General features: G+C 41.0%; 2 protein-coding genes and 1 non-coding gene across 12 annotated transcripts in view; 1 reads left to right on the top strand and 2 right to left on the bottom strand.

The window, feature by feature from the left end:
- cdkal1 (CDK5 regulatory subunit associated protein 1-like 1) overlaps positions 1-22,074 on the bottom strand; it is a 923,378-nt gene that overhangs the window by 571,576 nt on the left and 329,728 nt on the right. The window lies entirely within an intron of this gene.
- On the bottom strand, positions 11,379-11,485 carry LOC121276671. Its single transcript, XR_005942732.1, has one exon. It is a non-coding gene; the product is annotated as a U6 spliceosomal RNA (small nuclear RNA).
- Positions 13,508-22,074, top strand: part of LOC121276143 — a 49,373-nt gene continuing 40,806 nt past the window's right edge. For 3 of the 6 annotated variants that reach the window (XR_005942615.1, XR_005942616.1, XR_005942614.1), the window contains exons 1-2: positions 13,508-13,689; positions 16,452-16,700. Coding sequence is in view for 2 of the 6 variants with exons in the window: in XM_041184184.1 (XP_041040118.1) it covers positions 13,623-13,689 (67 nt within the window). In the remaining 4 variants the exon portion in view is untranslated. The remainder of the gene's footprint in view (positions 13,690-16,451; positions 16,701-22,074) is intronic. The other 3 variants (XR_005942617.1, XM_041184184.1, XM_041184183.1) reach the window with 1 other exon arrangement.

The following is a 22,074-nucleotide window of genomic DNA, read 5'->3' as shown; positions in this document are numbered from 1 at the left end:
TGCCTCTCCAAGTGGAGATTAATCCTGTCCCTCAGAATTTTTTCCAATAGTTTCCCTACCACTGATGTTAGACCCACTGGCCTGTAATTACCTGGTTTATCACTACTACCCTTCTTGAATAATGGTACCACATTCGCTGTCCTCCAGTCCTCTGGCAACTCTCCTGTGGCCAGAGAGGATTTGAAAATTAGTGTCAGGCCTCCTGCAATTTCCTCCCTTGCCTCAGACAGCAGCCTGGGATACGTCTCATCTGGGCCTGGGGATTTATCCACTTTTAAGCCTGCTAAAACTGCTAATACCTCCTTCCTTTCAATGTTAATTTGTTCAAATATATCACAATCCCCCTCGCTGATTTCTACACCTACATCATTCTTCTCCATAGTGAACACAGATGAAAAGTAATCATTTAAAAACTCACTGACGTTCCTCCAGCTGCACGCACAGATTGCCAATTTGGTCCCTAATGGGCCATACTCTTTCCCTGGTTATCCTCTTGCCTTTAATATATTTATAAAATGCCTTGGGATTTTCCTTTATCTTGCCCGTCAGTGTTTCTTCATGCCCCCTCTTTGCTCTCCTAATTAAAGTACCCCCCTACACTTTCTATACTCCTCTAGGGCTTCCGCTGTTTTCAGCCCTCTGTATCTGGCATAAGCCTCCTATTCTTACCTTATCCAATCCTCTACATCCCTTGACATCCAGGGTTCCCTGGACTTGTTGGTCTTACCCTTTACGGGAACATGTTGGCCCTGAACTCTCACTATTTCCTTTTTGAATGACTCCCACTGGTCTGATGTAGACTTTCCAACAAGTAGCTGCTCCCAGTCCGCTTTGGCCAAATCCTGTCTTATCATATTGGAATCAGCCTTCTCCCAATTCAGGACCTTTATTTCCGGTCCCATCTTTGTCCTTTTCAATAACTATCTTAAATCTTACAGAGTTATGGTCACTGTCCCTGAAATACTCCACCACTGAGGCTTCTACCACTCGCCCAGCTTCATTTCCTAAGATTAGGTCCAGTACCGACCCTTCTCTTGTAGGGCTTTCTACGTGCTAGCTTAAAAAGCTTTCCTGGGTGCACTTCAAGAAATCCGTCCCCTCTAAGCCTTTCACACTAAGGCTATCCCAGTTAATATTGGGGAAGTTGAAATCCCCTATTATTATTACCCTATTATTTTTACACTTCTCTGAGATTTGCCTAAATATCTGCTCCTCTATCTCCCCCTGACTGGAGGGCTACAGTACATGATTTTAAGTTCTACCCAAATGGCCTCATTTGAGGAACCTTCTAAGATACCATCCCTCCTTAATTGATTCCTTGATCAATAATGCGATGCCACCTCCTCTTTTACACACCCACCCCTGTCACGCCTGAAGATTCTATATCTCGGAATATTGAGCTGCCAGTCCTGCCCTTCCCTCAACCATGTCTCTGTGACAGCAACAATATCATATTCCCATGAGTTTATCAATGCCCTCAATTCATCTGCCTTACTTATAAGACTCCTTGCGTTAAAACAGATGCAATCCAGCCTTCCATTATTCCCTTGTGCCTTAAAAGGTCTGTATGCCTTCCAAACTGACTTAGTTTCTCTTCTACATTTGCCTGTGCATCACCCTCGACTATAGCTCCACCCCGTATACCATCGCTCCGTCAAATTAGTTTAACCATCCCCATGCCCCCCCACCGGGCCAAAATAGTGGTAAGCAAACCTCCTTGGAGGGATATTGGTCCCCTTCTAGTTCAGGTGCAACCCATCTGACTTGTACAGGCCCCACCTTCACCAGAAACAGACCCAGTGATCCAAGAAGCTAAAGCCCTCCCTCCTACACCATTTCTTTAGCCACACATTCATCCTCTCTATTCTATACCCTTATACTCACTAGCCCATGGCACAGGGAGTAATCCAGAGATTGCAACCTTTGAGGTCTGGCTTTTTAATCTGCTACCTAGCTCCCTTAATTCTTGTTGCATGGCCTCATCCCTCTTTCTACCTATGTTGTTGGTGAACCACGACCTCTGACTGTTTGCCCACCCCTTCAGAATGCCCTTGTTTTCAATCTCCACCACAAATGCCATTTACCAGTCATTGTTTGAGGTTGAAGCAGACCATCTGCAACCTTGGTGCCCTGTCTGACTGAAGTGAGTTTCTAGCCACACATTCTCTCCATCACCAAGACCGCCAACTTCCACTTCCATAACATTGTGTCTATCCGCCCCTTCCTTAGTCCATCTGCTACTGAAATCAGCACCCATGCCTTTAGATTCAACTATTTCATTGCACACTGACAGGCTTCCCACCTTGTTCTCTCCTTAAATTTGAACTCATCCAAAACGCTGCTGCCCACATGTTAATTCGTACTAAGTCCTGATCCCCCATTAACCCTATGCTCGCTGATCTAAATTGAATTACAGTCCAGCAATGTCTTGATAAGAAAATTATCTTTGTTTTAAAACCCCTCCATGGCACCAGCTCTCTCTCAACAAGTCCTTGAAGCCCTAGAATCCTCCAAAATTTCTGCACTCCTCCAATTCTGGCCCGTCCATTCTCAATTTTCAATGATCCACTATTGACTGCTATGCCTTCAGTTCCCTAGCTCCTAAGCTCTGGAATTCCCTCCCAAAAAATCCTCACTGTTCTCTCTACTTCTTGGTCATCAAAACCCACCTCTGTAACCAAGCTTTTGGTCACCTGTCCTGCTATCTCATGATGTGGCTTGGTGTCAAATTTTGTTTGATAACACTCCTGTGAAGGGGTGCAGGGTCAGGGACTATGCATGAGTAAGATGGAGATCGAGTGAGTAGTGAATTAGGTTCAGGAGGTAAATTCTGGTAAGTCTTTTCCAGGTTTAAATATAGATTAAGAGTCAAGCTCTGACACAGAGCTAACAACCTTCAAGTAAGTTAGACTACCTCATTAAACAAGGAACTGCCTGGTAGTGGCAGTTACCCATCAATCTGCTGGAAGTAGTTGGCTCAATTGGCATTAATTACTGTTGCAGAAAGTGAAACTAGCTAGTGACTCAGGGGCTATATAAAAGTCAGGCTTTTGAAACTGCACGGTCAGTAAGGGGCATGTCAGGTTTATTGCATCTCTTATTTATTAAATATTAGTCCGATTTATCAGTATTAGCAAAGTTTATGAATAGTTTTAAGGCCAAGTAAAATTAATACATAAACCAAAAGTACAACAAAGTTAACATAATGTAAATAAATTTAAGGCACGGCAGGGCAGCTCAGCTGTGAAGAATGCGTGTCCTGTAGTATGTGGGTGGTCATGGGCGTCATCTGACCTACATGGCCACATATGCAGGAAGTCTCACCAGCTGCAGAAACCTAACCTCCAGGTTTGGGAGCTTGAGCAGCGGCTGGAGTCACTTTACATAAGAACATAAGAACTAAGAGCAAGAGTAGGCAAGTCAGCCCCTCAAGCCTGCCCCACCATTCAATACGGTCATGGCTGATCTCATTTTGGCCTCAACTCCAATTTCACACCCACTCCCCATAACCTTTAACCCATTATTAATTTAAAATCTTTCTATCACCTCCTCCAATTTATTCAGCGTGCCAACATCCACTGCCCTCTGAGGTAGTGAATTCCACAGATTCACCACGCTTTGAGAAAAGTAATTCCTCCTCATCTCTGTATTTCCTGGTTTATACTGTGCCCTACTGCTGAACAACTGTTTGGGAACCTATAGATTACTCCCACCAGGGGCTTCTTTCCCTTGCTATTTCTTATTTCCACCCAGACTGACTCTATGTCTTGCTCTCCAGTGCCTATATCATTCCTCACTATAACACTGATCTCTTCCTTTACTAACAAAGCTACACCACCTCCTTTTCCTTCCTGCCTATCCTTCTGAAACACTGAGTATCCTTGGATATTCAACTCCCATACCTGTTCTCCCTGTAACCATGTCTCAGTAATCGCCACCAAATCATATCTATTTATCTCTATTTGAGCTGTTAACTCATTAATTTTATTCCTACTGCTATGCACATTCAGATACAAAGCCTTTAAGTTTGCCCTATTGTCAATTTTCCCTACTTTCATATGATTCTTTGGTGCAATATGGCGTTCACACACTCTGTCCCTTTCTTTCACTTTTTGGTAACAATCGGCCTCATCACTAACCTGCACTCTTACCCTCTCCTTAAACTTTGATTTTTTATATTTCCACACAACTGAGCCCTTCCCCCCACTATTTAGTTTAAAGCCCTATCTACAACGCTAGTTATGCAATTCATCAGGACACTGGTCCCAGCCAGTGGATTCAAGTGGAGCCCATCTGAATGGAATAGCTCTCTCTTTCCCCAGTACTGGTGCCAATGTCCAATGAATTTGAACCCACACCAATGTTTGAGCCACACATTTACCTCCTTAACCTTATTGACCCTGTGCCAATTAGCTCATGGCTCAGGTAGTAATCCAGAGATTATTACCTTTTTGGTTTGCTTTTCAATTTAGCCCCTAGCTGCTCAAATTCCCTCAGCAGAACCTCTTTCCTCATTCTACCTATATCGTTGGTACCCACGCGGACAACAACTGGATCATTCCCCTCCCACTCCAAGTTCTTCTGCAGCCCAGATGAGATATTCTTATCCCTGGCACCAGGTAGGCAACATAGCCTTCAGGACTCTCGATCCTGGCTACAGAGAACAGTATCTATTCCCCTAACTATACTATCCCCGATTACAACTACATTTCTCTTTTCTCCCCCCACTTGAATGGCTCCCTGTACCATGGTGTTATGGTCAGTTTGCTCATCCTCCCTACAGTCCCTGTTCTCGTCTACACAGGGAGCAAGAATCTCAAACCTGTTGGACAAGGGCAAGGGCTGAGGCTCCTGCAGTGCTACTTCCTGGATCCCTCTGCCTGCCTCACTCATAGTCACATCCTCCTGTCCCTGACCACTGGCCGAATTAAGATAGTTAATCTAAGAGGTGTGACTGTCTCCTGAAGCACAGCATCCAGGTAACTCTCCCCCTCCCTGATGTGTCGCAGTGTCCGAAGCTCAGACTCTAGCTCATCGAATCTGAGCCAGAGTTCCTCCAGCAACCAACATTTACTACAGCTGTGGTCACTAGGAACCACAATGGGGTCCACCAGCTCCATATCATGCAGCTACATCGCCTGGCTCTGCATCTCTATTTTATTAAATTAGTTTTTCAATTTGTTTTTAAATTTACTACTGGTCTTTAATTTATCAATCTGTAAATTATTTATCCTGTTTACCTTTAATCTGAAAGCAAGTTAGAAATGAGATTCAAAATACACTTTTAAAAATCAACCGGAACGCGATCTCTCTGCTGAGTTGAAGCTGAAGTGTCAGGCTTCCGATCCTGGGGCCCAAGAGTCACCTTTAATCTGAAATCAACTTAGAATCGGAAGTTCAAACTACCAGTTACTTACCAACCAATAAACTTACGGTTTTCCTGTGATGTCACTCTGTGTTTTTCCACTCGCGATGGTGACTGCAGAGGACACTCTTCCCAGGCTGCTTCCGGGCGACAGTGACTGCGGAGGGCACTTGTCCCAGACTGCTTCACGGCAACGGTGACTATAGAGGGCACTCTTCCTAGACTGTTTCACGGCCGGCGACGGTGACTGCAGAGGGGACTCTTCCCAGTTCACTTTGGCTCATCTCCAAAGCTGAGAGTAGTGGAAAGCACGTTCAGAGAGGTGGTCACACTGCAGGCTAGGAGCATGGAAGCAGAATGGGGACGGGTGACCGCCTGGTAGTCCAAGACAACCAGGCAGGTAGTGCAGGAGGCCCTGCACGTTGATCAGTTTTCTGCTTCGGATACTGGCGATGGTGTTGGTTCCTCGCAGGAGAGCAGTCAGAGCCGAATTTGCAGTGCCACAGATGGCTCAGCTGTACAGGAGGGGAGGAAGAGGAAGGGAGGAAGAAGAGGGGAAGAGCAGTAGTGATAGAGCATTTGTTAGTTAGAGGAATAGACAGACATTTCTGTTACGTTACTCTAGGATTGTATATTGCCTACCTGATGTAGGGTCACGGAGCGACTGCACAACATTCTTCTTGGGGAGGATGAACAGCCAGAGGTCGTGGTCCATGTCAGTACCAATGGCTTAGACAGGAAGGGGGGTGAGGTCCTGAAAGCAGATTTCAGGGAACTAGAAAGGATATTGAAAAGCAGGACCTCAAAAGCAGTAATCTCAGGATTACTTCCAGTCCCACATGCTAGTGAGCATGGAAATAGGAGAATTGAGCGATTGAACACATGGCTGCAGAACTGGTATAAGGAGGGAGGGCATCAGTTTTGAGGCATTGGGACTGGTTCTGCAGCAATGGGATCTGTACAAGATGGACAGGCCGAATTTTAGCAGGACCAGTACTAATCTCCCTGCGAGGATGTTCGCTAGTACTACTGGGGAGGGTTTAAACTAGATTGGCAGGGGAATGGGAACCAGAGAGAGAGCTCAGATTCGAGGGAAACAAAACTGGTAGAAGAAAGTAGAAGAGTAGAAAACAAAAATAGAAGACAAATGAAGCATAGGTAAGCATCAGATAGGATCAGAATAGAGAATAATGTTACAAAAGCAGAATTAAAAGGGTTATCTGAATGCGCATAGCATTAGCAAAAAGGTTGATGATTTGAATACACAAATTGTGATAAGTGCATATGACTTAATTGCAGTTACGGAGCCGTGGCTACAGGGTGACCAAAATTAGGAACCTGGAATATCCAAGGATATTCATCATTTAGGAGGGATAGGCAAAAAGGAAAAGGAGGTGGGGTAGCTCTTTTAATAAGGGATGAGATCAGGACATTACTACGAGAGGATCTCTGATCAAAGGATCAAGATGTAGCATCAGTTTGGTGGAGTTAAAAAAACAGCAAGGGGCAGCAAACATTGGTGGGAGTTGTATGTAGGCCACCAAACTGTAGTGCTAATGTTGGGCATGGTGTAAATCAGGAAATTAGAGATGCATGTAACGTGGGTAATACAGGATTAATGGGTAACTTCAATTTACACAGACTGGGTTAACAAAATCAGCACTAATGCTCTGGAGGAGGAATTCCTAAAGTGTGTACAAGATGGATTTCTGGAGCAGTACGTTGAAGAACCAATTAGGGATCTAGCGATTTTGGATTTAGTGCCGTGTAATGAGAAAGGGCTAATAAATAACCTTGCTGTAAAGGAGCCTTTGGGAAATAGTGGCCTTTATATGATAGAATTTTGTATTAAGGAAGGAAATTAATAAGGTATGAGGGACAAGTTGGCTGCAGTTGTTTGGGAAAATACACAAATATTTAATGGTAGGCAGGCAACAGCTAGTATTTAAATAAATACTACAGAGACTACAACAAATATACATTTCCCTACGGCACAAACACCTAAAGGGAAAGGTAGATCAACTGTGGTTAACGAAATAAGTTAACGATTACACTAGATCAAAGGAAGTGGCTTATAAGGATGCCAGAAAATGTGGTAAGCCTGAGGATTGGGAGCAACTTAGAAGCCAACAAAGGAGATCCGAGAAACTGATTAAGAAAGGAAAAAGAGAATATGAATGAAAACTAGCAAGGAACATAAAGGGAGTCTGTAAAAGCTTCTTTAAGTATGTGAAAAGAAAAAGATTAGCAAGGACAAATGTGGGCCCATGTCATGTGGGGACATCAGAATTTATAGTGGTGAACAAAGAAATGGTGGAAAAACTAAACAGTTACTTTGTGTCTGTCTTCATGGAGGAAGATACAGAAAATCTGCCAGAAATACTAGGCAACCAAGGGACTTGTGAAACTGAGGAACTAAAATAAGTTAGTAAAGGGGTAGTACTTGAAAAGTTAACTGGATTGAAGGTTGATAAATCCCCTGGACCAGATGAGCTTCATCCCAAAATGTTGAAGGAGGTGGCACGAGAGATATTGGATGCATCGTTGGTTATCTTTCAAAACTGTATAGATTTTATCTATTAATCCTGTGGACTGGGAAGTAACAAATGTAACCTCACAATTTAAGAAGAGAAGAAGAGGGAGAACAGAGAATTATAGACATGTTAATTTCATGTCAGTAGTAGGGAAAATGTTAGAATCTATGAAAAAGGATGTGATAACTGGACATTTAGAAAAAAAAGGTAAAATTGGGCAGAATCAACATGGATTTATAGAAGGGAAATCATGTTCGACAAACATGTTAGAGTTTTTTGAAGATATCATTTGTAGCACAGATAAAGGAGAATCGGTGGATGTGGTGTATTTGAATTATCAGAAAGCTTTTGATAAGGTCCCACACAGGAAGTTAATAAATAAAGTTAGAGTGCATGGGTTTGGGGGAAACAGGTATGGATTGAGAATTGATTAATAGATAGAAATGTTATGACGTGGCAGGTGATGCGTGCTAGGCAGCCCAAATCAATAAAGGAAACTTGGCCACACTATTACAGCAGTTTTGCAATTTGTATTTATTACGAGATTTGAGCACTCAATTCAGAAGTAATGAATCCACTAACACCTTTAGAGACTTTAAAAAACGTAAAGCATTCATTAACAAAAGAAGATTCCAAACACATTCACAAGATTACAGTTACTTAATACGATAACAAGCCCCAGAATTCCTAATTAACCTGACTCCCAACTACACACCTTCTTTCAGGCAACAGTTCAACATAGATTTTAAATTTAGATAGGCAATCCAGCAAGCTCACCACAGCACCCACTCAACAGTTGAATTTTAAAGGCTATTCTCCAACTTTGGTTACTGGACACAGCAGACTTCTGCAAAAGTGGCTGGAGGCTTTTTTGCCAAGGCTGTTTTACACACTCGTTTTAGATCTTACACAGCCTCCCCAACATTGCCTTCCATTCTTCTTTATATATGTTTTTCTCTCTTTAATCCATAAATCCCATTGTTCTATGTCTTTGGAAATTTACTTTTCCCATAACATAAAAATATTTCATATTGCCAATATGGTCAGTACCTTTGGGCAAAATAAACATGCCACTTGGCCTTGCTTATCTTGTTAGTAGTAAACAGCCTATCATCCCTTTGAAACCCAAACAACCCCTTCACTTACGAAAAATGCAAATTTCCTTCACACCCTACATTGCCCTCATCCATGTTTATCCATTAGCATTTCAAATGCCTTTTACACCTAACTTCCTTTGATAATTTCAACCTTGCAGTCTATATGACTACCTGGCTCCAATTCAAATAAATCACACATATAGAACCATACACACACTCGTAAACCCACTTTACAATAAACCACTATAATATTATGAAAAATATGATAGTTTCATAACAGGAAGCAGAGAGTAGGAATAAACGGATCTTTCCCAGGATCTCAGGCTGTCACTAGTGGGGTACCGTGAGAATCAGTGCTAGGTCCACAGCTGCTCACAAGCTATATAAATGATTTGGATGTGAGGACCAATTGTAATGTTTCCAAATTTGAAGTTATTCACTTTGGTAGAAAAAACAGCAAGGCAGAATATTTAAACGGTGAAAGATTGGGATGTGCAGTGTCTGAAGGGACCTGGGTGTCCTTGTTCATGAGTCACTAAAAGTAAGCATGCAGGTGCAGCAGGCAATTAGGAAGGCAAATGGTATGTTGACTTTCATCATGAGAGAATTTGAGTACAGGAGTAGAGATGTCTTGCTGCAGTTGGATAGAGCCTTGTTGGCTCCTCACCTGCAGTACTGTGTACAGTTTTAGTCCCCTTATCTAAGGAGAGGTATACCTGCCATAGACGCAGTGCAACAGAGGTTCACCAGATTTATTCCCTGGGATGGCAAGATTATGTTAGGAGGAGAAATTGTGGAGTTTCGATGATTGAGGGGTGACCTCTTTGACACTTACAAAACTCTTACAGGGCATGACAAGGTGGATGTAGATAAGATGTTTCTCCTGGCTGGTGAGTCTAACACCAGAGGACATAATCTTAGGATAAGGGGTAGGCCATTTAAGGCTGAGATAAGGAGGGATTTCTTCACCCAGAGGGTGGCGAATCTTTGGAATTCTATACCCCAGAGGGCTGTGGAAGCTCAGTCACTGAGCTTGATCAAAACAGAAAGACAAACTTCTGAAGACCAATGACATCAAGGAATATGGAGATAGCGCAGGCAAGTGGTATGGAGGTAGATGATCAGCCATGATCTAATTTGAATGGCAGAGCAGGCTTGATGGCTGAATGGCCTACTGCTGTTCCTATGTGAAGCACTTTGGGACATTTTACTACATTAAAGCTGCTAACTAAATGCAAGTTGTTGCCAATGCAGCACAGATATCAGAAATTATGCCACAATTCCAGAAGCAGCAATAAAAATTTGTATTTCCGTGTCTGCAACTGTAGGAACAATATTGATACACAATTTCATATCTCAGTTATTACCAGCAGGGATGTTTTTTGGGGAATTGGTCTCATTTGGTACGTAATTTCCTCCAGCACATATATGAGGGAACGGAACAGTTATGCAGTCTATTCTGTTAAGTCCATGAATGGAAAATAATTCTGTGAAAATCACATCTCATGGGTTGAGCAATGCCCCATGAGTGTCAACATGTTAAAAGTTTTGACCTAAATCACAAATATCAATATTTAAACCAACCTTAAGGATCAAGTGGCTGACTCATTTGTTCCTAGAAATGCCTAAAATTAAGGAAATTAAACTGGGACTTCATTAAATATAGGCGTATACAATATTTATCTTGTTAATATAAACTATGAAAGACCAGAATCTGCCTGTAAAATATCATATAAATACATCTCTCTTTTAGGCCAGGTGTGAAATGGAAGTTGGAAGCATAATAAATGGATACCGCCATCAGATGCATCAAAGTAAAACAATGAACAAATAGCCAAGGAAATTGCATGAACATTAGATGCTGGATCTAGTCCAAGAGGAAAAGAAACAAGATGCACGTTAGATTAATCACATTCACGTTTGAGGCCCCTCCTACGCCTCAGTGAAGAAATCTCCTGCCTGGTGTGGTACAAAGCCATATCTATATATAAGATCACGGGTTAATTCTCTAATGTGTGTTGAGATAGCTGTGCGTGAACGAAATAGGCATTAATACCCCAGTTCCAGGGAATGAGGGTAAAAAAAAATTAGCCATGGTCTCTGCTTCTGATTGATATCCAATTACCCTTGCTGTGAAGTGCATGCCTGCACATGTTGGATTAGAACATTTTTTAAAAATATGTACAAGTGCCTAGGCTTTCAAAATTGTTTCATTTAACAGCTTGTCTGTAGATTTGACAAAATATGCTCAAATGAAACAAGTGAGTTTGAATGATCATCAATAGTGGGAACTCAAATAGGTATTTCATCTCTTCTGCTCAGGGGTCAATTTCTACAACGCTTGAGATAAATAGCTTCTCCAATAGCCCAGCAAGTTTTTTCTTAAATATGGAACGCTTCACGAATTTGCGTGTCATCCTTGCACAGGGGCCATGCTAATCTTCTCTGTATCGTTCCAGTTTTAGTATATGTGCTGCCGAAGCAAGCACACCCAGCAAGTTTTTTTTTAAATTCAAGTTCTTTCTTTAATTGATCAAAAAATTTAAATTTTACAAGGAGTTATTAAGACATGTCAAGTTTGTACATTAATGTGCTCCAAAGCTATAAAAGGCAGCCTCAAAGCATACATTCAGCACAGAGCCTCCTGTGAAATTGTGCTTTATTCTACTTTGGTAACATAATGATTGAATTCTGCTGCCCACAGCCCCATTAGCCCATTCATAATTTCAGCTAAAACTTCTGCAATGGATGAGGTACTGCATATGAAATGTCGTCCTGCGCTAATCGCGAACAGGAAGGTTTCTCGCAGCCTCACCCAGCAAGTTTTAGTGTACACTGAGTCATATGGATTTAATAGGCTTCAGTTTCAATTTCTGGTCTACGTTGATTGAGCTGGTTTCAGCTGGGGGCATGGTAGGAACATGAAAACTGGCATCAATTGACCTTTGAGTAAGTGAGCGACAAACTGGCAAGAATTACTCACCTGATGGGTGTCCAATTATCCCTGCTCTCTGCATGGGCATGAAATGAGGTAAAATTAAGCTGCCCCATAGTCCAACATTCTACAAATTCTCAACAACCGAAGGTGTAAATGATCATCTGGCTGCAGTTTTGGGAGCAACCTCAGCCAGTGCAAATTTACCTGAGCAGCAGGCAATGAATTCAGAGGTGGAATAGCAGCAAAAACTTGAAGTAATAAGGCAATCTTGATTTTTTTTCTTTTTTTTGTTTTATTTAAACAAATATCATTCCCAGCTATCAATGTTTCATGCAGCCCCCTTCCCAATCTTTCCTCTAATACTGGATTCTCTTGCTTCCTGCTTTTATCATCCCCTTGATCTCTCCACCTGACAATCCTCCCCTCTCAAAAATCTTCCCTCCAATTGTTAGAATTATATCACACAAGATTGAATTTTTCTTTTACAAAATGGAAGGGCATGGCATGATCAGGATATTTGAATGCTAACCTGGGGCTTTTTTTTTAAAAAAAGGTCATAAGTTCACCTTGAAACGGTCAGCAAGCAGGCCACGTCCAAGAAATAACCTGACCTTTATGTGCTTAAGGAAGAACTGGTTGTTTGTTTTGAACTGCAATCATCAACTGATGGAGAAAAAAACTGAAAAGGGTGATAACTTGCTGGAAATCACAAGGCGGGGAAGGAGGGAATAACTTAAGTTGTGAACCTGCTGGATTTGAAGGCAGTCCTGTTAGGGAACAAGCTGAGGAAGGAAGGCCACCTTAACTAGCACCTTCTGTCAACCTTGCCTAAAATTGTGTGTGGCCATCAACCTACAGCCAGAGAACACTCATCTGAGAATAACCAGTCTGCATTTAGACTTACAAAGCTAAGACCAGTTAGTGAGAACTTCCAGACATCCACCGGGGCCAACAGCCCATCTTCATGTGAGGGAACTACTGGTTGACAGCACTGAGACCCTGCGGACTTTATCCTTTATTTTACAATGTCCATCCTCTAAAGCCCACCTCTGCACAGAGACTCTGTCTGTCCTTTGTGTTTGTGTGTGCTGGAGGAATTCTTTAGGAAGAGATAGTTAACTTCGCGCTGACAATTGTGCATTAGCCAGTACTTGCAGCTTGTCAAAAAGTAGTTTTATTTTTTAATACATAATCATTCTGAGTTTATTGAAAGAAGCTGGTTGAAGACTCTATTCTGGGCACCAATAGGGGAAATAGACAATTGGCTACACTCACTCACCCCCACGCACGCATTTGCACACGTGCAACCCTCACACACCCACCCGCCTGCCCTTTCACGCCCAACCGCTGCCCTCACGTGAAAGCCGGCCCACCCCCGCATGCTCTCGCATGCGCGCGCACATACAAACAAACCCTGCGCGCGCACACACCCCGCATTGAACTACGTGCACGCACGCACACACCGCTCCCATGCGCACGCACACAGCCCGCCCACACACACCCCTTACCCCCCCCCCCCCCCCCCCCACCCCAAGACACATCCCCTGCCCCCACACACACCCCCTCCCCCAGACCGCGCGCGCACGCACGCACGCACACACACACAGTGCTGAGAATGGAGGAGAGAGCGAGGCCTAGCTACACCTGAACGCAGGTGCCCGCCAAGCTGAGCGCCAGGAGCGGGAGGGATGCAGCCGGAGCTGGGCCAGAGCACAGAGATCTGCGGGAACACGACCACAGTCACAGGAAAGCATGGTGAGTGGAGGCCCTGTGTACACTCCAGAGTCTCTCTATCTTCACATTCTCACAGTTCCTGATGTTTGCTGCTCCTCCAATTTTGTTTCTCTCCCATCTTCGATGCTGATAGGCAGCAAACTCCAGAGAAAAACAGGCTTCCCCTGCAGAAATGTTCAAACTCACTGACCTGTCTTACTGGCACTTTCACCAATCGATCCGTGGGCCACATAGGGGCGCCGCAGGCCAAGGGCTGGACAAGCCTGTTTTGGGCTTTCCTCGAGTTCTCTTAATGTATCACTTTTTAAATAATTCAGGGAGGTTGGTCAGGGAAGCTGGTCGGGTAGGAAGGCTCTTCCCTTTCTGAATCATGTTAACCTTGCTAATCTTTAGATAGCCTTAAGTCTTGATATTCAATTCTATTATTTTGCACAGTATTGAAATAAGATCAACGTGCCTATAGTTCTGTCAGGCTGGAATTTGCAGATGTAGTTATTGGGACGTGCATTGCATCCCTCTTTTCCAAAGGTCAGTTTAGCAATCACAAAATTCAATTCACTTCACTTAACTTTACCTAACTATGTGTGAACATACGAAGGAATGGTTACTGCAAAATACAGAATGCAGAATGGAGGATTTTCTTCTCTTCATTTTATAGCTTCTCAAAAAAGACTATTTGCAAAATAACTGCAGCTTTTGAATGACATGTTCTGTATTAGCAGCTATAGTAATCTAGAATCTTACTGATTAAAAATGTCTTTTCATCAGTGATTTAGTTACCTATTAATCAACAGCAACACATTAAGTCAAAATTTTGAAAATTAGATCCAACAGTTTAGCAAAGCATCAAGACCCTAGTAGATATTATTTAAATTAATAAAAACAAAAAAACTGCGGATGCTGGAAATCCAAAACGAAAACAGAATTACCTGGAAAAACTCAGCAGGTCTGGCAGCATCGGCGGAGAAGAAAAGAGTTGACGTTTCGAGTCCTCATGACCCTTCGACAGAACTTGAGTTCAAGTCCAAGAAAGAGTTGAAATATAAGCTGGTTTAGTCATGTTCTACAATATTATTTTTAATATTCATTTGATATTAAAAAGTCATCTTCACCAATACCAATATCTTACATAATTACAATGTCGTTCTGTTACTATTCCTCTATTTAAACAACAATTTCAACAAAAACATCTTTGACAGAAACAAAGGAAGAACAAAATGAGATATTAGGAGGATGACCAAATGTTTAGTGAAAGAGCAGGGTAAGAAAGACAGGGAGCTTTTAAGCATTAATGGTATGATAAAGGGATGCGAGAGAGGGATGGATGAAATCACGAGACAAGAGGCAGAAGAATAAAAAAATTGGGTGGGAAAGGGTATCACTAGAAAAGATTGGTAAGGGTGAGGGCTTGGAGCAATTTAAACATCATAATGAGAATTAATATCTAAAGTATTTGGGGCCCAGGATCCAATTATGAGTGAGCAAGACTGGGTTTCAATAGAAGACAGCCATCAGAGTTTCGGATAAGCTTTTATCGAGTCAGAAGACAACAAAAGGAGAAATTAGTTTGGGACAGAGGCATGTGTTGTTATAGAAGCCAAAGCAGGCAGATTTTGAGACAGCCCGAATATGGTGCCATTATTTCAGCTTGCAGGATTATTGGATTCCATGGTAGAGATCAACCTGAGGCAGTATTTGGGGAGGACAATGTAGTCAGTATATGTTCCTGGAAAAGGGCAACAGTGATAGTTTCACTCGTCCTAATACCTAGCTGCAAAAAAGCACAACTATTTAACACTGGCTGCCAGATAAACAATCTGGCTAACAGAGGCAATTAAGGGGTTAAGATAAGTAGGGGTCTCGGGTATATTAAGAGGAACAGTTCTCCTTGGTGGAAGGGTTGAGAACCAGGAGATACAGACATAACTGGCAAAAGAACCAAAGGCAACATGAGGAAAAACCTTTTTTTACGCAGCAAGTTATGATGATCTGGAATGCATTACCTGAAACACTGGTGGAAGAAGATTCAATTTGGCATTCAAAATTGAACTGGATAAGCACTAGAAGCGAAAACATTTACAGGGCTATGGGGAAAGGGCTTGGGAGTGGGACCCAGTTAAACTGCTCTTACAAAACCTGACATGGGTTTGGCAGTACAAATGGCTTTCTTTTGTGCTGTAATCATTCTATGATTCAAGGTGGAGCTGATTATCATTAGAGTACATATGAAATATCTGGAAATGTTGTCAAGGGGCAGCATGTAACAAAGGAATAGTACAAAGATAAATCCTAGTGTCCAAGGAGAAGCTTTGGAGGATAGTGTGATCAACTGTGTCAAAAAGGTCAAAGAGAAAACTGTTATCCAATCTCCTTCTGATATTCATTTATTTGTCACCTCGCTATTTTTCTCTTTTATTTCAAGTACCTTCCAACATGCTGTCATTATCAGTGCGCCTTGGTTCTAGCAGTGTTTCCCCAAAGTATACCCCATTCTTTGATTCTCCTCATATATATCTAAACTGCAATCACTGTCCCATGACCTTGTGTGCACCCCCCTATTCCCTGGTGCTGCACTGTTCTGCTGCTAATTTGCTGATGCCAGATTCAATTCTGCTTCATCTTCTTCCTTCTCTTCAATAAAAGACAGTGCTATCAACAATAATTTGCATCAATATAGTACCTTTAACATAGCAGTTATTCCTCCATTCCAGTAAATTGTTGCATGCAATGTATGTAATAAACATACAAACAGCAACATTTCAAGTATTTTTCTTGCATGTTAGGACCCTGATTGGGGCAAGGGATGTTTGAAAAGATGCTGAGTGAAACCAAGGCTCTTCAACTGAAGGAGAAGGAAAAATTTGGCGGGCCAAATCCATAGTTACCAGGAGAACGTAAAAGTGCAGATCAGGAAGAAAATTGCTACCCTATAACTTCCTCACAAGACCTTCTACTGTTCCTGTGCTCATTCAATACCTGCTGAAATCGAAACTGTATAAAACATCACTGAAGTCTACTGCAAGAATTCTCAAGTAAGCTATACTATTTAGATTGACAACATTTGTGCAATTTTCAAAGCAGCTGTCATAACAACTTATGATAAATATCAATCACTGGACTCAATTTGTAACAAAACCAGTCATTTTAACTGAAGAACACAAAGTGCAAAACAAATGTGTTGCACGATCATTTTGGACCTGTTTTCTTCGAGATTCACACAAGCATTTAGTCAGCACCACAATAATGCTACAAACCATAAAAGGAATTAATTTGGGCACTGTGGGGCAGAGACTTCCTAGCCATTTGAAGGGAAAAATCATTCCCACTCATCAACCATTCTGAACTTTTTCAGTTCTTATAGTGAAAAAATTCCATAATTCCAAGCTAGTAATAATTGCCACACAGTGTAACTTTTCTTTTTCTTACCCAAAAAGGAATTAGAGGCAACAATTGTCAGATTCATTTCAGTAGTCCTTAAGAGATTTTTCTTCCTTCCTGTACGCATAACATAACTAATAAACGATCAAGTAGTTATCATCGTGGTCTTCTGGGGACTAGCCAAAATGCTGCAGTTACAAAATCCAGAAAGGGCACTTAACCTTGTCCAGTCCAAGCAGGCTACAGCACTCATTTTTCTGACTAAAAATACACATGCAGTAAAATTACTGTCAGAAAAACTTAGAACAACAGAACTCTTTTCTTCTCCGCCGATGCTGCCAGACCTGCTGAGTTTTTCCAGGTAATTCAGTTTTTGTTTTGGATTTCCAGCATCCGCAGTTTTTTTGTTTTGAACTCAGACCCTCCCTACATTATCAGATAGATGTGGATTCCCAGACTGTGAAGTCAGGTTATGCATGGTCAGAGCATTGCATTGATAGATACCGTTACAGGATCCTTGCATACAGGTTTCCAGAGATCCTGGGCTAAAGCAGGTTAAGAACATCATTCAAGTGCAATTACTGGTGACAACTATTGCTATATGTATTTGTCATAGAGGTCTACAGCACAGAAAAAGGCCCTTCGGCCCATCGAGCCTGCGCAGGTCAAACAAGTACCTAACTATTCTAATCCCATTTTCCAGCACTAGTGTCAATAGAAAAATTTCAAAAAGCATATCCTCATAAAAATGAAATTTAAACCTTTGTTGTAACCAACCGCGAAGGTTGAATAGAGGGGAGTCAGTTCACTGCCTGGTGATAACAAAATTGGAGGCTCATGTCCAGAATTTGTTCCCACAAACTGACAAAAGAATTAGGGTGGGGGAAGTAAATTGTTCCTTCAAAAACAATTTTAAAACTGCAAAAGGTTTTCTTAGGTCGATAATATTGAAGTGCTAAAATGTCCACATTTGACACCAGTGCCTTTCTAGAGTAGATGGAAATTACTTTTGATAATTTAAAAGTTCTGCCCCTCTAAGAGTTAAAAGAGGTGGCTAGGTACTTAGAACTAGAACTTCATCCAAAAGCCACACAATCATAAATTTTAAAACTGGTGGCAAAACATCTAGAGGTAGAAATTGAGGACACTGAAACAGACAAATTAACAGTAGAAAAATTCAGATTTGAGCAGTGGAAATTGGAATTGGAATTTGAGGGAAGAAAGAGAGAGGGGGAAAAAGGGAAAGGGAAATTTAATTAACTATACATAAAATAACCTTCTTCGTACTTCTATTGCCATACATAACACTGGAGCAGTAATGTGCAAAGGGAGCTTCACTGATTCTTCATTCTATAACTGGGCAACAGCACTATGTGCTTCTTAAATTCACAAAAATCCTTGCTGTTGGAAAAAAATGCATTCAAACTTCATTTAAAAATGGAAAAAGGTTCACTGGAACGTAATGCACAATTTATCAAACAATTGTTGGGTGAATTTCTGTGGGTCTACATATCTTATCTGTTTCTGGATATGCGACATAACTCAATGAAATTCACCACCCCTCCCAATCCCGATAAGATGATAAGTGGCACAATCCCTGTGAAAATCATACCTGCCCCCTCTGGTTGATGGGGGAAACTGTGTAAAACCCCTTGGGCTGAATGACTGACATGAAATAAATCATTGTAAATATAACCTGTAATTCTAAGTGTGAGGAACCTCACAATACTACATACTATCTGTATTACACTTTGTGATGTTAAATTTGAATTGTAATGTAAAATTTGTACCGTTGTGTAATGTACCTTTAAAACTTATGAATAAAGTATATTTTTGGGGAAATAAAATAGCTGACTGTAGGGTGTACAAGTGACCAAAGCCATTGTTTGGAAGTCAGAATTATTCCTAGTGACCGATATCCAGAAACTCCCAGATGTAAACTGCAGTTATGTAAATATTACATGAGGATATTTAAAGATTGCAATGAACAAATCAGAAGTCACATCACATTTATAATCTGCAATACTAAAATCATTTCAGTTTATCTATATAATTAAAATGCATCTGATATATCTATCGGACAAGAGCTCTGTAGGATGTCATGTAACATTTGAGTCAAGTAAAAATGCACAATCTCAACGCATGATCAAAGGGAATTAACTGCATCCCTGAAAAACCGAAATCCTTTGAGCAGTCATATATCCATTCTGCTCCAAAGTTAGAACTTAAAACATAATAAACACAAATCTTTAAACTACTGATAAGTAATTTCCATAAACTAAACTAATCTCCCAGAACCATTAACCCCCAAATAGATTATCCCCTTCTTAGGGCCAAATTCTGTTCGATACTCTACACCCACTTGATCTCTGTGAAACTCAGTGCCAGCTTTTTGGGCCGATACATAGACAAACATACAAATTAGGAGGAGTAGGCCACTCGGTCCCTCAAGCCTGCTCCACCATTCAATAAGGTCATGGCTGATCTGACTATAACCTCAACCCCACATTCCTGCCTACACTGATAACCTTTCATTCCCTTGTTAATCAAGAATCTATTTTGCTCTGCCTTAAAAATATCCAAAGACTCTGCTCCCACCACCTTTGGAGGAAGAGTGTTCCAACACCCTCGGAGGAAAAATTTCTCCTGATCTCTGTCTTAAATCAACAACCCCTTATTGTTAAACAGTGACCCCTAGCTCTAGATTCTCCCACAAGAGGAAACATCTCGCCACATCTACCCTGTCAAGACCCCCTCAGGATCTTGAAAGGTTTCAATTAAGTCACCTCTTACTCTTCTAGACTCCAGTGGATACAGGCCTAACGTTCCAGCCTTTCCTCATTAGATAACCAGCCCATTCCTGGTACTAGTATGGTAAATCTTCTCTGAACTGCTTCTAACACATTTACATCTTTGTTTAAATAAGGAGACCCGTACAGAACAAAATACTCCAGATGTGATCTGACCAATGTCCTGTACAACTGAAGCATAACCTCCCTACTTTTTCAATCAATTCCCCTCACAATAAATTATAACATTCTACTATTTTCTTAATTACCTGCTGTACCTTTTGTGATTCATGCAGTAGAACACCCAGATCCCTCAATCTCAGAGCTCAGCAATCACCATTAGATAATAAGTTTCTTTATTATTCCATCCAAAATGAACGATTTCACGTTGCCCATGTTATACCCCATTTGCCAGATCTTTGCCCACTCATTTAACCTATCAGTGTCCCTTTGTAGTCTCCTTACATTCTCTTCACAATTTACTTTCTGACCTATCTTTGTGTCATCAGCAAATTTAGCAACCATTCCTTTGGTCCCTTCATCCAAAGTAATTTATATAAATTGTAAACGTGTGACAGCACACGTCACAGCCTGCCAGCCAGAAAAAGACCCATTTATGCCAACTATCTGCTTCCTGTTAGCCAGCCAATCTTGCATCCATGCCAGTATGATACCCCCTACACCATGAGCTTTTAATTTTCTGGAATAACCTTTGAAGTGGCATTTGCTGTTTTGCAATCTAATGGAACCTTCCCCAAATCTAGGGAATTTTGTAAAGTTAAAACCAATGCACCAACTATTTCAATCGCCACTTCTTTCAAGTCCTTAGGGTGAAGTCCATCCAGACCTGGGGATTTGTCAGCCCACAGCCCCAACAATTTGCTTATTACCACTTCCCTGGTGATTGTGATTGTAATTTTCCCGAGTTCTTCCCTCCCTTCCATTGCCTGATTTACAGCTATTTCCAGGATGTTACTTGTGTTCTCTATAGAGAAGACCAAAGCAAAATACCTGTTTAATTCATCCACCATCTCTCTACTTTCCATTATCAATTCCCCAATTGCACATTCTATAGCACCAATGCTTACTTTGTTAACTCTGTTCTTATTTAAATATCTATAGAAACTCTTACTATGCATCATTATACTACTAGTGTCATGAAGAGATTAATGTATATAATGTTATTGGAAATTATTTTTTAAACAGAGTTTAGTGGTGTTTATATGTGTGTGTGTACATGTGTGAGTATCTTAATTGGATGAAAGCCAGCTAGTCTGGGTGCTTTGATGTATAGTAGTTTTGAGGTGTTAATTCGATAAACAGGAAGTTAAAAAGGTTAAGTGTACATTTGCATTTTTTAAATAAAGCATTCAAGAGTGGGACTAAAATCTTGCACCTAAATGGGAGACATCAAGTAATGTGTTCATATTACTGATAAAATTAATGGGATGAAAATGTTGTTGTTAGAAGATGTGACGTTAAAAACCTAGTAATACAATGGGAAATTTAAATTCAAAGGAAAAGTGAGGCATAAACAGAAAGGAGTTTGTGTGTGTAAGGCAGAGGCATTTAAGATCTAAGCTGCCTGTATGCCCGCAAGGAACCTCATTTTGAATTTGTATGTTCAAATGTGCTTTGCCTGAGGTCTTTTAAATTCCATGAGTTTTACCGTTGCCTTAACAGAGGTGTAACTAAGAGTCAGATTAATTAAGCCATTTTTGTAGTTATTATAGTAGTAATTTTGTAGACATTTGCACGTGCTTACAATTTTTCTTGTATTAATAAATGTTTAATTCAGTTTTATAAAAAAACTTCGAGACTCGGTCTTATTACTACTGAATTCAAAAGCCTGCATCACAAAACATACAAATTGCAAAAGTGGGTTACGACAGTTGTTTCATGTTCCCTTCTGGAATTTGAGAGCTCAGCTTTTATCATTGGCTGTGTCATAAAATTAGCTAGCATTTTCTCGTACTCTAATTTTTCGCTCCTTATTAATCTTTTTGTCTTTCTTTGCTGTTCTTTATATTCTTTCCAATCTCCGTTGCATAATTATATGCTTTTTCTTTAAGTTTCATACTATCATTATTACAGATGCAGTTGGCAAAGCAGAGTTACTTAAAAATCCTAGAGGGAAACTTTAAGCAGCTGTCATAAGCTATAATTTTAAGTGTTATGTTTGAGATGCGACTCCAAACTCGGGAATCAGACCACCAGTTTTCAAGGTTTTACATTAAAC

Source organism: Carcharodon carcharias, chromosome 3 (genome assembly GCF_017639515.1).
Source record: "Carcharodon carcharias isolate sCarCar2 chromosome 3, sCarCar2.pri, whole genome shotgun sequence".
Lineage (NCBI taxonomy): Eukaryota > Metazoa > Chordata > Chondrichthyes > Lamniformes > Lamnidae > Carcharodon > Carcharodon carcharias.
This window is presented reverse-complemented; position numbering and strand designations above follow the sequence as displayed.